The sequence below is a fragment of the Puntigrus tetrazona genome, chromosome 25 (assembly GCF_018831695.1).
Source record: "Puntigrus tetrazona isolate hp1 chromosome 25, ASM1883169v1, whole genome shotgun sequence".
NCBI classification, from domain to species: Eukaryota; Metazoa; Chordata; class Actinopteri; order Cypriniformes; family Cyprinidae; genus Puntigrus; species Puntigrus tetrazona.
Window position 1 is genome coordinate 4,426,628 of NC_056723.1, and position 16,473 is coordinate 4,443,100.

Consider the following 16,473-nt stretch of genomic DNA (forward strand, 5'->3'; position numbering starts at 1 on the left):
TTTTGTCTTTTTTTACTGATATTACGCAAAAAATATGTCCTGAATAGTTTTGTGAAATGCACTGTATAGCAATAAATAACAAAAAATATCAAAAACAACAATTAATTTCCATATTCCCATTTTATTAAAACTCTCATAATCGTCATTACCACAGGATCTTTGGTGTCCCACAAAATTCTTTTACAACACCTAATCCTCATTTGCACTAAATAAAGAACCAACTACACATTTATGGTAAGCCATAACAACACGTCCCTCTTGTCTGGTCAGAAAAGGGAGTTGAATTCTGGTCTTTTCCACCATTATGACTTCAGCTAAGGTACCGATCCAGCAGTGAGAGCATATACATAACCACACATCCAACAAGAACACAATTACAGTTTTTAAAATGTCACACTTTCGGTCGCCGTCAGCTATTCTCATCAGAACAAATTAATTGTAGGCCTAAAAAGTCTAAAAGCAAGCCCTGCATGAAACAACTTCATAAAAATAAGCTGTGCAGATGGTCAGAAATGAGTAAAATCAGGAAAAGGTGTGTCCTTGATGGAGTACAACATAATAAGGTCCTTCTGTCTTATCATAGAAGCATTTTTAAAAGTCAGGATTGCATTTGTCATTCACACAAAGGGTAAAATAAATAATCGAAATGACAGTCAACACAACCAGACTTCAGAATTACCAATATTTCTACCAACACCTAAAACACTCAACAGTCAAAAGGCTTATGAAGAAGCTATTCTGGTTTTGTCGCACATCAGAACGGCTTTTGTGGTTCAGTAAGGAGAAGATTCCCCAAGGCACTGAACTCATGGAAAAACACCAAAGGGTATGTGGTTTCCGAGAGGTTCCTCAGCTGCCATTGTTTGTGATGAGACCACAATCCAATAGAATCTTACATCCAAAAACGTTCAAAACACAAACCATTCCTACTGGGGACTTTTTTTTTTTTGTTTAAATACAAAAAAAAGCTACTAATTCAAGCCAAGCAGCTAAAATAACAAAATCTTGTACACAAAAGCAGAGGGAGATATTTTTTTTTATAAATGCTTGTTAACGAAAGGCCTGTGCATATGCAAATGCATTGACAACTCAAATCGCTAGAGTTGACCAATCGTACACGAGAATCTAACAAGCACAAAAGAGCTCACAAGGCAAATGTCATAAAAAAAAAAACCAAACTCCATCACGAAATATGGATTTAAGTTTTTTTTTTGGTTTTTGTTTTCCTCGGTTTATCATCTCTACATTAACAATGCTACATTTATTTATAATAAAACTCTCTAGATTCAGTGGAGGACACACAGACATAAACATCCACACATACAGACAGTGCCCGTCAGTGACTCTCAGCAGTGTTTGAGCATATCGGGCCATTTCTCTCCTAAATGTTCAGGGCCCAAGAAATACTCTACTATGTGTTGTTCAAGAGTGATTTGTGTCATAATCCAGATCTATGATAGAGATATGTCTGGTTTATTGTCTGTAACGCTGTTCTTGGTGCAGGAGAAAAGGGCGCTTAAGTGCAATCACTTGCCATTTGTCTCTCACATATTAAGAGGCTTGCGATTGGTAGAATAGTATGAAAGAGTTGGACAATCAGCTGATTTGAGGTGAAATAATGGCGCAAAAGTGTTGCGTTTAAAAGCAAGAAAACGATCTGGCACAATAATTTTACATTTCACTTCAGAGTATTAAGGTATTTCTGGGAAATAATATCAGTAGGGTTAGCAAAAATGCAAAGTGTTAAATCGTAGTTTTAGTTTCAATGATAATTGATGTCACAAATATAAAAAAAGCCCAATAAAAACTGCTCAGCGTACCAAAATTTCACTTGAAGCGCTTGTGCGTTCTACAGCCTACATGCTAATTTGCTCAAGCCCCATCTTTCGCATTCAGCTTCAGCCAGCCTCCTTGTATAAAAGCTCTGGAATTGGACACACATGCAGATATGAGAGATCCGAACCAGCTTGAGGGTTCCTGAACGGCTTTTTATTCTATGACCAATTACAGATGACATGCTTTCAGAAGTGTATATTTCAAAACGACAGATAAATAAATTCAAATAAAAAAACCCAACATAAAATTCGCCATCTGGAAGTTTAGTAGGACACACGTTCACGCGGACGAGTCTTTCCAGTCTGAGAACTTTAAAGTAGACATTATTCTAGATATACTGATCAACTGAACTTGACCACTGAAAGTCACATTATCGCACACACACACACACACACACACACACACACACAAAAAAAAAAACTAATCACGTCAAGCATAATCTCTGAACTTGAACACAAAAAACGTTAGAGGATGTTGTGTGAGTTAGTGTTTAGCTGTGAAGAGTCTGTACTGTTTTACAGTTCCTCAAACCAAAATGTCCTGAAGACAACAGACCCCACTGGATCCAAAGGAATCGTAAGGACACGCCCCCAGCCTTTTCTGGCACTTCTATTGGCTGATGATTTTTCCTAGAGCTTGAAAGGGTGGTTAACTACAACCGTGTTATTCCGTACTGAAGCACGGGAAGGATTCAAGTATGATGCCCTTTCTCGCATGGAATGATGAAATGTCTCAACCTTGAAAGGAAGAAAAATTATAACTTAAGTGCAACACGCAAGTGCAATAATGATGCTTCCTCAAAGTGAGAATCTGTTGTTTTGACAAAAAAAAAGAAGGTGAGGCTGGCATCCTCCGGTAAAGGAGATGCCATGAAAAACTTGGCACTCATTCATTCCCAAATAAGGCCAGAGTGGGAGGAGTCAGAACTGAAGCAGGAATTCAGTGGCTCCGTCCTAAATGTCATGTTCTATGTGTACCAAAGGGTCCACCACCCAATGCTCCATCACCATGCTGACCAGTTGAGATGTTCTTCTCTGTGAAAAACAGACTTAAGACTATCTGCCATACAGGTCATCAGGGTAATCTCGGCTCCGCCTTTCACTGTAGCTGTTGCTGTGGTCATTGTTATTGTTGTTGCTACGGTTAGACATTTCCAAACCGCTCGCCGATGGGTGGTGCTGCATATCATCGGTTTGACGATCGCCAAACAAGTCCGTCTCAACCATAGGAGATGCCCCTGCGACCTCAGCATGAGTTGTAAACGGTGACGAAAGTGGGGCACCGCTGGACCCTGACGGCCCAGGAGCATCTAGAGAGTCTACCAAGGGTTCAGTGTGAAAAAGAGTCGAGATACCAAGTCCAGCAGGCATTTCCGAGGTTGGGTTTCCCACCTGAGTTGTCCTGACCGAGGTTTGTGAGCCACGGTGAATCCGATGACTCACCACGATGTTGTTTCCAAAGCCGCCCATGGAAGCCATTGTAGTGCTGCGTTCCCGTTGGACCACGGCTGTCATTCCTCCCTCTGCCATAAGACGGCGGATACGAGACAGAGCGTCTTCTCCAGGGCCAGGCTCGGCTGCGGAGTCCACTAAGAAAAACCAGACAGGACAATGAGACATTCATTGGAAACAGCAAAATAAAGATTCAGATTTCATTAAGAATGGTGCAAGCAATGCCACAGTAATGGGTTTGATTCCCATGCAAGCCAATTTGAATAAATAGTTATCGAAATTCTATTCACTAATTTATCTCATCACTAAGATCAGATGATTGATCTTATTTCATTAGTAGCTATAGCATGGACAACGCGGTCAAAATTTATAAATCACAATATATGTTACTTTCATTCGATACAATATTTCCAATATTGACAATATTAACAAAAATTTTTATAAAATAAATAAACCCAAGAATGCACAAAATGGATCCCTGTACCCCGTAACTTCAAAAATCAATTTACCAATTGTACGAAGCCCCCTCCTATAAAACTATGTAATAGCTATTTTAAAAATAAGATAATTTAGAAAATATTAGTTTTCATAATTTGAAGGGTAATGGAAACGCAGTGAGTGACATGATGTAATGCATACTGAAATATGGGTAATGTGCTCAAAATCTTATCACTGTTATTGAAAAAATTATATCATGATATATATTGATAGTGAATTATTGTCCAGCCTTTTACTATTTTAACATTACCGGGCGAAATTGCTTTTTGCATTATGTAACTTTGCATGAGTTTGTTGGAGCATTGCAAAAACAGAATTAAGATTAAGGAAGAATTTATTAATTTAAACATTGACGTAATGTGATGTTATTAATCAATATTTTTTTTACTGCCCTCCATCAAGTTAACTATTTAAAATAATAATAAAAAATAAATCAAATGAGATGAAGTTCCGTCATTTGTAATTTATATTAAAAATATATATTTGCAAAAAATAAATTAAAACATTTATCTACTAAAATTACAATAATTTCAGCTATTATCAAACAACTAATACTATTAATTTAAACTATTACTAACCATTATCCAACTACTATCACTATAAAGCAAAAATATGCAGTTAACTAGGCCAGGGGTATGGTTAATGACCAAAAAAACCCAACAACAAGGTCTTAGCAAGTTATAACTTTTAACTTCCCATGTGTGCACATGGGTCCCATTAAATCAAGAACACAAGGGCGCAGATTTAATTAGACAACCTAACAGCAGGTAATAAAGCGCTTGAAACAGTAATAACAGTGTAAAGCCCTCAGCAGGACACAACACAGATCTCAGAAAGATCAGTTCAATCAATCTCACTCCATTACCTGTGTCTGACCAAGAAGGGAAAGACAGGATGAGAAAGAGTGAGGAAAATCAGTTACCTTGATATGTGGCGGACAAGTTGGTCCGGTTCACCGATCCTTCTGAAAGCGATGCCTGAACTGGTGTGTGTGACAGCGTGTGTGTTGTCTCCGGGGGTGCGTGCCTCTCAGTGCTAGTGCTGGCTGTGTGAACCACTGCAAGAGTAATACATTTAGCAGCTGTGAGTGGACATAATCAATATTATTTAACATGGTTACAGAGAAATGAACTGGAGCTTTATAGATATCCGTTAGAATCACTGTAGCCCTGAGCAAGACACTTCACTGCAGGGTTTTGTTTAGGATTAGTGCATTACATCTGAGCAATATAATATTCAAAATTATTTTGTTAGCAGTATGTAACATTAAGAAATCTGATTATGTGGCTGTTAAATGTCATAAAAGGTTAATAGTTTTATTTGAATAAGTCAAAACTGTATTTAAATTAAACAAATGAAAATGATTCAATTCACTCAGTGCTGACCAAAGAAAATCAAGTGAATCAGGTTTTTCTTTATTTACATTTTTTTAAGTTTAATATCACCTTTAATATTGTAAACAAAAAAATCTTGTTGCATGTTAGCAAAAAAAAAAAAAAAAAAAAAAAAAAAAAAAAAAAAAAAGGGGGCAAGCAAATTACTGAAAAACTATGTCGATTTTTAATTCATCTTCTCATTGACATTTTTATTCTAATAATTCAGATATTAAAAATTATAATATCATTAAAAAAACAAAAACAAACAATATTCACTACCTTTTGGACCCTGCTGAATATTTAGGAAATTTTGCATGTTATATTGGTGCAAAAAACCGTAAGATTATAAAATTAAATAATATAAGTATATAAATAATATAAGTGTATGTGTGTGTGTGTGTGTGTGTGTGTGTGTATATATATATATATATATATATATATATATATATAAAAATACAATGTCATACATATAAATATATAAAAATAAACAAGCCGCACCTGCATACACCTGCATTAAAAAAGTTTTGCAAGCCACAGATATGTATGTTTTTAGATTCGATATTTACTACAGGAACAGAATGATTTTGAATTGTAAATGTACATGTATGTACCTAAATAGATCTTTTCCGAACCTGTATTTTAACACGGCAGCAACTTTGCTGATTAAAACGGGACAGAACCAAGAGAAAATAACCGGTATTTACAGTATTTATCTTCATTTCTCCTGTGTGTGAAATCACGTCACCTTAACCATCTTCGCTGAAACCCACAAAGTCGTCGTCGAACTTCTTCGTGTGGGTTCCATGATGAAGGGGTGAGGATTTGAAAAGATAGAGTTTGACAGGATTGGTAATTTGTCGTCCTTCTATCCGCTTCTACCGACTTATATCTGCTAAAGAGGAACTAGCGTATTCTTCTTGAACTAGCGTATTCTTTTTTGCATTTATTTTGTCTTAGTTTTGATTCTAATTCGGTTAGAGCGCCCCTAGCGGTGGAAAAAATCTGCAGAATAGCCGCACCTTTGTATGAGCCGCATGGTTCAAAACCTATGAAAAAAGTAGCGGCTTATAGTCCAGAATTTACGGTATATATATAATTTTTTTACTTTTTGAATGTCATTAATCATTTGACAGCACTAATTATTACACTTAAAAAAATTTTTTTATTTTTAAGCTAGATTTTTTTTTACTATATATTCTTGTTTTAAAAGAAAGTGTTTTATGCAATTTTATGCGAATGACATTCATACAAATGTCTTACTGTGTCTGGATGTGTGTGCGTTCTGGAAGGTGCTGGCTGAAGGAAGTTCTCTCTCCGTCTGTGTCTCGGCATTCTGCAGTCGCACCACTGGCGTCTGCGTCCCCTGTGAGGTCACGGAAGGGGCGGCCTGACGAGGCTGCAGGCCAATAGCGTTCATAAGGCCCATGTCTCGGTCAAATCGCCAGCCGGACCTGCTGGTGCTGTAAGAAACAAACACAGACGAGCATTTATGGATCTGTGACTATGACGAGCTACGACTCCAGAATCTGATTCTCATTTCTGACCCTGGGCGCTCCACTCCACGGGTTCGGCTGCTGCTGCTGCTGCTGCTGACGGTAAACAAAGAATCCGAGCTCAGATCCGACGGACTGTCTCCATCACTGCGGAAATCACTGACAACGAAACAGATACTTTAGACTTCGTTATCTTGTTTACACATCTAAGTAAATGACAACGTATGAGTCACATCAGGTTATTTATCACCACGAAATGATTAGTTTTGCGATAATGACTGGCTGATTGTACATTGCCCCACTTATTACGCGGCTAAGTACCAAATATATAAACAAACGAATGGACATGAAACATCATTGCAGGTGTTGCAAAGTGATACAACCCTTGATTCTCGCAGAACAATGCAGAGCATCGGTTGAATGTGAAAATGATGGTCGTTTATATAGTTTAGCGTTGTACTGAATCAAAATAGGTGGCAATAAAAGCCAGCAATATTCACATGCGAAATTCATCCTGGTGTGCATATCTGGTTTTAGAACAGCCAATCAGAACGAAGTATCCCAGAGAGCTATGCGCGTTTAAGACCAATAATAGACCCAGACTTGACCGAATTACTAAATTGTACAACTGAATTGCAAAGAAGCAATGGAATTATTTTGATGTACTCCATCTGTCCGTGTGGGCTGTGATCTCATTATAAACCCATCAGATTGGGGGAGAATTCCTTGAAAGCCATGAGCTGCAAAAGTCATGGGGCACGGAGATAATGTGGCTCGTAACCTTGTTAAAAAACAATAATTGCTTTTTTCCAGTTGAACACCCGAGTTTCCTGCCACTAACGAAGAAGGTAATTCAATGAAAGGTGGCTTTAGGTAACATGGCGGTTTATCAAAAGTCCTCATATAGTCCACGTATCCGAAAACTGACACTGATCTGGTATCGGGAATTCGTTTCACTATTCAATTGTTGAAGATGAACTGCTGACAGACAGATAATGAATCAACTCTCGGAGTCTTTGGCATGTTTGACTCATCGAGTCAATATTGACACAAGCTCTGGAACTCGTTTATGGAAATTACTGGTTGTAAAAATGCGCCTTTTATTGCGCCGATAAACTGTGTTTGGTTTTATCAGCGATTTCCATGGCTACTGTGCTTCACGGTGGCACTTGTTTTGTTTATCTTGCTGGGTGGTGTTGAGCACTGGTAGATAAGATCTGGGCCAAAAAGTTACTGGTAACATCCCAAACAGAAGCAATTCACAAACTTATAAACCGTTATCACTTGCTGATTTTAAGGCATCTCAGTCATGCTAAATATGACATATATGATTGATATTTCATTACATTAAATAATCAAAAATAAACGCTTTTATTTGGAGGAATATACTGAATAGACGCATGAAATAGATCAAATGTAGTAAAAAATTAATAAAGTTTCAAAATATTTGCATTTCAAATAAATGCTGTTCTTTTGAATGCTGAAAAAAATGATCACAGCATGCAGAAAAACATTAAGCACCACACAATGTTTCAACACCGATGATAATAAGAAATGTTTCTGGGGCAATCAGGATATTAAGCCTCGTATACACTGGGCAGATTATCACGCACACTAATCTCCAGCAATTTTCAACGCGTCTTTGTGTTCATACCCAAGTGATTTCAAAATTTGACACAAATGAGACCAGCAGCACTACATTCATCTTCGCCCGCTTCCTCTTTGTGGTCGCTAATTGCAGAGCGCTAATCCCATTGGTCGGCCAATTTTTAAACACAACGCACCAAACCAAAATTTTTTTTTTTTTTAAATATGTCGCCTCAATGCAGCCGTCTTGCAATATGTAACTAGAATTTCATGCTAAACTTAAAATGTAACTATAAATCCTGTGTGATTTTTCTTGTTGCAGTCTATGTAATCGGTCGCTATGAGACTATTTCAGTTAGGATTATTCCTTAGCAGGCAGCTCCCCTTTTAAACAAAAAAACTGTGAGCCAGCTTAGGTTTTGGAACCATTATTGTCTTGGTCATGTTCCTGTAATAAATGTACTATAATTTGCTATGGATAAAGGCATTTGGCAAATGAATATACATAAAATTCACAGTTTTATGATGTGATAAGGAAATTCAAATTTGCTAAGGACTAAAGCATGCATGCATGTGGACCAGATGGTCTACTTGGTGACTGTTGTTTTAGCTGGGTGTTTACTTACACTGGCCTGCAGATAACCAGGTCGCCCTTATTGGTTCCGTAGGCCAATCCCATGCCTGGTTCTGGAAGCCACCGTGCCGAATTAATACTGACATGTCTTCTCTGGTCTGGAGCCATGGGGTACACCACATTAAACATCATCTAGAGGACACCAAGAAAAAGCAAACCCATAAATCAGAAAAAACATCACAGTACTGTATCATTCTTTATGGCTTTGGGTTTATGAATAAAACACACTCTAACTAGTTTATATTGTAAAATAAACAATATTTTACAATCGTCCCAAATGCGGTATTTTGTTAGGCTCTTACTCTAATGGAGGTCTCTCCTCCGTGTGGCTGCTGTAGACGAAACACTTGTGCCACCATGTGGTCGGTAGTGGGATGGAGCAGGATCCGTCTAGAGGCCAGACCTACCATTACATAGCAGCCCATTGGTGAAAGACTGACTGAGATTGCGTTTGGACCTGAAACGGAATTCAGAAGCAAAACTCAAAAACGAATTTCTGCTAATACAGCATTTTCTTTCTAAGCTCTAAACAGGAATGTTCACATTGTGGTTGCTGCTGAGTTACTGTTTGATAACACTGACCAAATCTCTTTGTGTATAGCATTTCTCCCAGGTTATGGGGAGCGAGGGAGTAGACGGCTAGGATTCCCTCATCTGCAAAACCCCGCTGGCTGCTGGGAATGAACACGGCCAGCAGCTGTCCGTCCGCGGAAATATCACAGCTGGCGTCGTTGTAGATCTTACAGTGAGGAACGAGTACATTCACAGTGGCTAAGATGAAAACAAGAACAAAACAAAAATGAAATAAGATAAACATTTAGTGGTTTGTGAATAAGTAAAAAGTGAAACAAGTTACTTTTAACTTCATGCTGATTATGTGTGCAAAAAAAGCAGAAGTACAAAGAAGAACTTACCATTACTGATCTCTGGAAGGTCAAACTTGGTGAAATCCCACCACTGCAGCCTATAGGTGGTGTTGGCAATGTTACTGGCCACAGCTGACTGCCCATCACCTATAGATGCACCTGCAACCAAGCATGATGGTTAGATCTTTATAATTCTATATATTCTTTTATAGCTTGTACCTCACGTTTCTGATATAATGGGATTAAAAAAATTATTGAAAGTGCTTTATAACGAAACAAAATAAGAAAGACTGGAAATTGCTTATACCTGCTAATACTCTGTTAATGGAGGAGTGAGTGGCCAGGCCTGACTGACCCCTTTCATGGAAAAGTCCAGCGTAAGGCAAGTACTCCGGTAACAGGAACCTCCTTCAGACAAAAATACAGGTTTATATTAATGTTAATATCAAAATAACATTTTTCTTTCTCTGTAACCGCTCAGATATCTGAATATTTATGAATGTATTTAAAGCAAAAAAACAAAAGAAAACAAAAAGAACATTTTAGCACATTATTTATATGTATTTTATATATATTTTTTATCTTGGTACACCGGCATTCAAAAGATTCAGCAAAAATTTAGGATGTTTTCTATTTCAAATAACTTCCGCGTCTAATCAATGAAACCTGAAAAACGGTTTCCACAAAAATGTTAAACAAATGTTTTCAAAATAGATAACGCAAGAAAATGTTTCTTCAGCACCAAATTGGCATTTTTAGAATGACTTCTGAAGGATCATGAGACACTGAAGACTGGAGTAACGGTGCTGAAAATTCAGCTTTGCCATCACAAGTATAAATTATATATAAAAACATTTTAAAATTGTACAAATTCTTCACAATATTACTGCTTTGACAGCCGTATATGACACTGACCGTGGGACAAAGCGTCCAAGAGAGGGGGCTGACATTCGAGCGTTGCGGGGCATTCTGTGTCTTGTCCTGTCTCCTGGCTCCCTGTAACCGAATGAGAAAATAGATATTTTAAACTTGTGCAAAATTCTAAACCACTAGAATGAACACAGCAAAATGGATTTCCATAACAGTAATTGCAATTGTATAGTAATATAGATGTATGTATATGAGAGGATGCAATGAGTTTTATCAGACTCACTCAATGTCCTCATAGTCTCCATCACTGGCCTCTGGTGGTGTGGAGGAGGGGTTGTTGGATTGGCTGTCAGCTTGAGAGTTTGAAAGCGTCCGTAGGCGATTCTGTAAAGAACGCTGGCGTATGCTTTCTCTTCGAGACAGATACTGGATCATCCTCTGAGCATAGTAAGCAGCAGGAGACAGTCTGAGGAGATGTAAAAAAGAAAATCAAACGAAGTTAAAGCCCAATAATCACCCTTGAGTTTACACACACACACACACACACACACACACACACACACACACACACACACACACACACACACAAGTACCTGGCAGGATCTGGGTATATGGGATGATCTCTGGAGCCTGACATATCATATCGAGAAAATGGAAACAGTGACGATTCCAACAACCTCCTAAGGCAGAAAATGACCAAATGATCAAAAACTTTATTTCCCCATGCATATTTCGCAACAGATTTGTGAGATATGCCAGTTTGCCATGTTAAAAGCAGAAATTTTACTTTAAAGCGCCTTCATGCACTTTTGCCAAAGATTAATGTGTTTTGATGAAATCTATGAGCTTCCTGACCCTTCATAAACAGCAATGTAACCAACATATTCAAAGATATAAGGCTCTAAGAATCAAATCCGCTCAAAATTGTGTTCAAATGTTAGCAGAAAATTTATGTTTTTAAGTACTGACTGGTATCAAAGTACTTTTCACATTACTACATCATAGTACTCTGGTAAATACAGAGACTGACATGGAATAAAAGAAATGGTTGACAATGTCCTTACTACACTTCTAGGTCTTGAACGTGTAAGGTCGGAAAACTATTAGACTTCATGAGAAGATGAACGTAGGTCTTACAGGTTCGATAACGATAGGACGATATGAAACTCAATAACCAGTTCTTGTTCTTCCTCACCTCCTGAGTGAGTCCTCATCTGGATTATCAACAGGCACCTCTGGGTTTAAGGCGTCTGGTGTTGCCTCAGTAGCAGCGCTTGCCGTCGGTTGCCGGTACACACTTTCCCACTGCCCCGTCTCCTGATTATACACAAGACCCATGGGTTGCTGGTCCTGTAGACCAGAGGAGGTCTCGCCCAAAGCAATGGGCCTCATCTCAGGGGCCTGGGCCTCCACTCTTGCACTCTGACCTGGGTCCTCAAACGGAGGCACTGAAAGTGGCCAGGATGGTCCATCTTGAGATGAAGAGGAAGAAGAGGTCTGGCCGGAACGTTCCCAGCGCTGAGTGTCATGGTTGAAGGTGAGGAGGTTGTGGCAGGAACGGCAACGATTTGGGTGGTTCTGTGAAGGGTTGGCGGCCGTGCCTGCGTTTCCAGTGTGGGATGAGCTATTATGCGAAGGCCCAGGGCGTTCTGTGTCCATGCTACTGTTGAGAAGCTCCTGCATAGGTCCCGGTCCACCCGCCACCTCTCGGCTGCCACCGGGTCGCTCCAATTCCTGCATGCGCTCGTATTCCATGAAGTAACGGCTTAGGTTGCACTGCAGGACATTGCGTATGGAGGCGGGGTTGTTACGTTGGGTGTTGTCATAGAAGGGGTGATGGCCACTACTGGTGCCATCGTTGGCTCGTCCCCGGTTGGGATCCGTTCCAGGCAGCACTAGGCCCCGGCCTTCTGTAGCAGATGTGTATATGGGTGATGAAGAGGAACCATCGGGAAACCTGTGCAGCGAAAGGAGATCCATAGAAGAGGAGCTTGTCCTAGGAGGGGGAACTACACCCCTTCCGGCGCTGCTTTCCACCCCAATCGCACCTAACCCATGTTCATGTCCCGTGCTCAGCAGACTCCCAGACCAATCAGCCCCAGGGAGACGCCCAGGGGCCTCAAGAGGACCGGGTGCTTGTGAACCCAAAGGATCAATAGTCCTAAGAGGCAAGAGTCCTCGATGCGTAGAGTTCCCCGCAGCCCCACTGAACACGCTGCTAAAAGCAGAAGGTCGGTCCGTGGAGGCACGGGTCTGATTAGGAGCGGGTGAGAAGGCAGAGGGGCCCGACTGAGTCTGTGGTTGAGGCGAATCCGAAGGCTGGAGGCCTGTCGAATTCTGCGTGAATAAATTCCGCGAGGCAGCACAGCGACTGCACAAGCAGCCTAAACCCAAATGCTGCGTGCAGCCCTGTAAGGCAGGGCGGTCACCCGGTTCTGTGCGCACCGGGTACTGGAAACGGGGCATGCTGGGTGGCTCTCTGGGCTCAGACGCAGAGCGAGATTGATCGGCAGACTGCGCCCCAGAAGAGCGAGAGGACAATATGTGCAGGAAATTGTGCAGGATAGGTGTGCGACGTACAGGTGGGGAGCGTAAAAGAGAACGTTGGCGGAACAAAGCCATCTCCATACTGTCCATGGGGACCTCGGAGTCATCATCATTCTATAGAAACACAGTAAAACACTCATACATTTGTAAAAAGCAAATGCACATAGGAAAATGCTTTTCTGACAGGAGAAATTTTTATTTCTAACCTGCTGGTTGGATGGGTTCACAATAGCTGTTAAAAGATTATGACCTAGAGGATCAAATCTCACCAACCTGGCCAAGAAATAAAACATAGGATTTTTTTTTTTTAATGATTATGGATAAAGGTTGACCACTAAGAAATAATAGTACTCATTCCACACCGGACACGTTCGGTCTCGCTGGCAGTCTTGACCACAGCAAAAGGTTCTGGTCGGCTCCAGTCCCAGAAGTGGAGTTCGTTATTGGTGGCGATGAGCAAGAGCTGAGCCGTGGGGTGGAATGCTAGAGATGCGATGGCAACATTACTCTCCGTGAACCAGCTCTCGCTACCACCCTTTGAATAGAGAAACATCCACATCATGTAAACAAAAATATCTGAGCTAGTATATTTGTAGTTGACTTGCAATTTGATCAGACTAGAATGACCATCAAGAGCTGCAGTATGAAAATCACCCACACAAGATAACAATGTTCGCAAAAGTAGAAGGTCTACAAAACATTTTACAAAACTGATGCTCACATGCAGATCCCAAATACGGACTTCTCCATCAAGGCACCCAGAGGCAACCAGGCCAGGGATGGTGGGGTGAAAGGTCACACACCAAGGTGTGCGTCGATGGCCCACTAAAGAGTGCAGGCACTTTCCTGTTTTCACATCTGTGATGTAGATGTTGTGGTTGACGTGGGTTGAGGCCACAAGGTTCCTATTAAAGTAAAAGATGTAATTATCATATCAGGAAGAGAGCTAATACATGTTATTAAGCATTTGGTATTTTCTTTTTCTTTTCTTAAAATGTATTAGTTACCTATCTGGACTGAAGGCCAGCAGGAAGGTTGATCGTGGATTATCTGGCAACTCTACTTTCTGCAGAAATAATTGAGAAACGTATGTTAAAACGCATGCAGCACAAAAACTTATGACATTTTAATGTACTGTACAATTTGGAATTCAGACTCTCAATAACTGTGAAAGAATTAGATTTTACTTTTTTAACTTACAATAACTACAGTATTGCATTATTATTGTAAACTAAAACAAGAACATTAACATCAACGTAACGGTCATCAGATATGAAATCAACCCAATTTTTTAAATGTTTGCATTATTTCCCCTTAAATAGTAACTACATCAAATATAAAATGGTGCCCTAAGAATCTAAAATGCTTTTTTGCCATTTTATTTTATTCATCATACTCATTACATACAAAACATTAAGACTAATAAAGATTGATTAACTGATTGATAAGAAAAAGTCTAATAACAAACCACTTCTTTTCAGCTGATGCCCTGCAGGGGGGAGGAAGGTTTTGAATATTTTCTGATGAAAAAAATTGACTTAAGACATTATTCTGACTATGATATCATAAAAATGGTTTATATAGGATAGTCTGCTGACTGTAGGCCAGAGTGAACCATTAGAATCACGAAGGCTGATATCCTACCTGGCTCTGCCATTTCATCCAGCGAGTCCGATCTTCCACCAGCTGCTGCAGGAGCCGCTGGGAGCCCAGCATGCGAGCTCCTCGTTCTCGACCTGACAGGATCAGCACAGAGTTTCTGTTCTGCACTGCCATTTTTCCTCTCTAGTGCTCCACGGCCCGGCCGGCCAGCCTTCCTCGCATAAGGGCCGGACACTAACTCAGCAGCACGTCGGCCATGCAGACTGGTGGACAGATACACAATCAACAAACAATAACCCATAGGTCTGTAGGATGCATATTAGTCAGCAAGAAACATCTGAGAGATTATTCCTCAGTTAAATAGCAATGCTCACTGTATTTCAACAGAGACTTGCTTAATGACAGCTCATTTCCAAACAGATGTCTTGACAAAACTGACTGATCACACAACAAAACTCTTGATTTTAAAGTTTTAAGAATGTATTCAATAACTAGATACCTTGACTACAAACAGAACGATCTGTTATGGGTTCTAAGGGCCCAAAAACCAGCCATCGTTCTACCATCCTTTAGACAACAGATTATGGTTCAAGTAAACCCTGTGGGTGTTTTACCATTGTATTGCTCCATAAAATTATTACCTTTTATTTGGTCTTTTTTTATATTTAAACACAGATTAATATGACTTGATGTTGCGAAGTAAAAAGCTTTATCAGTTGTGGTGAACCATGTAAACAAACAAGCCATTTAAATCTACACCATGCCAGTGAAATATGCATCCACATTTGATGAACAGCAAACCACAGACACAAAATATACATATAAACAGCATCAATAAAGCCATTAAATATGTTTTTGGGTGGTTGAACTAACAATAACTCACTGCCGTGCCCGCCCAAATATGGAAACTGAATTGAAGCTAGTGTTAGCCACCATTTATACGCTGTAAACGTTGATGTATTCACACAATTTTCAGTTCTAACAATTACATATTCATAAATACACTCTGAGCGTAATGAAATATAGATTAAACAGAGATTTTTTGATATTTTACAGACCTGTTCTGTTGTGTTTGTCAGTCAAATGTCATCGAAGACGCTGTTAGCTTCTTAGCCTGTTAGCCGAGATAGATCGTTATTAAACGATCTGGATTGACAACCCACCGATCCCAAGCGCCGGGCGGATTAAATTCATGTTATTCAGGAGTATCTCAATCAAACCGTTTTAATCATCGGGGCATTGAGAGATTGTATTCTGGTGGCTATATGAGAAATAATGCTAGCTAACTGGTTTGTGGATAGCTCGCGTAGGCAGGCATGCTAATCGAGAGCTGACTGCATTGAACTGCATTAGGTCGGTTAATCGAATGCAGAATAGATCGCCTCAGAAAAACAACAGGTAGATTGTGCTATTTTTATAACTTTCTGACCACTGGGATTCATATTTTTAAATTTATTTAATATATATTTATTCACATGTATTTATAAGAAATAAGAGTATTTTTAAGACATTAAAATTGTGTACCCATACTAAGTACAAAGGCAGTGATTGTATTAGATCATAATTCCATGGTATTTTGATATATATCACAGTTATTAATGATTACCATTGCAAGGATTTTACATGGGACTCCAAGCCATATCAAAGAATATATCCTGTCTATGATATGTGCCACATACCTCTCTCAATCCACTTTTTGATATCAATGATTGT

The 16,473-nt window shown here is 39.6% G+C and overlaps 1 protein-coding gene across 2 annotated transcripts; it reads right to left on the reverse strand.

The window, feature by feature from the left end:
* Window positions 1–101: 101 nt before the first annotated feature.
* On the reverse strand, window positions 102–16,113 carry ambra1b (autophagy/beclin-1 regulator 1b). Of its 2 annotated transcripts, XM_043228665.1 has the most exons (19): window positions 15,819–16,113; window positions 14,803–15,023; window positions 14,166–14,224; window positions 13,880–14,063; window positions 13,521–13,693; window positions 13,365–13,431; window positions 11,807–13,272; window positions 11,205–11,291; window positions 10,895–11,077; window positions 10,657–10,737; window positions 10,049–10,149; window positions 9,790–9,900; window positions 9,458–9,646; window positions 9,178–9,332; window positions 8,868–9,007; window positions 6,706–6,813; window positions 6,422–6,621; window positions 4,708–4,842; window positions 102–3,424 (listed from the first exon to the last, which is right to left on the reverse strand). In XM_043228665.1, exons 2-19 carry the CDS (start codon window positions 14,932–14,934, stop codon window positions 2,892–2,894), a joined length of 4,104 nt encoding a protein of 1,367 aa, XP_043084600.1. In that variant the 5' UTR covers window positions 14,935–15,023; window positions 15,819–16,113; the 3' UTR covers window positions 102–2,891. The 2 variants fall into 2 exon arrangements, with proteins under 2 accessions (XP_043084600.1, XP_043084601.1); XM_043228666.1 differs by lacking the exon at window positions 6,706–6,813.
* Between the last annotated feature and the right edge of the window lie 360 nt (window positions 16,114–16,473).

Excerpts from the sequence above, each read along its gene's own strand:
- ambra1b (XM_043228665.1), bottom strand. The coding sequence starts at position 14,934 with ATGGCAGTGCAGAACAGAAACTCTGTGCTGATCCTGTCAGGTCGAGAA. Across the intron at positions 13,694-13,879 it reads TCCGTATTTGGGATCTGCAT|GGTGGTAGCGAGAGCTGGTT; the intron begins GTGAGCATCAGT and ends CTCTATTCAAAG. Across the intron at positions 9,008-9,177 it reads GAGGAGAGACCTCCATTAGA|ATGATGTTTAATGTGGTGTA; the intron begins GTAAGAGCCTAA and ends GGTGTCCTCTAG.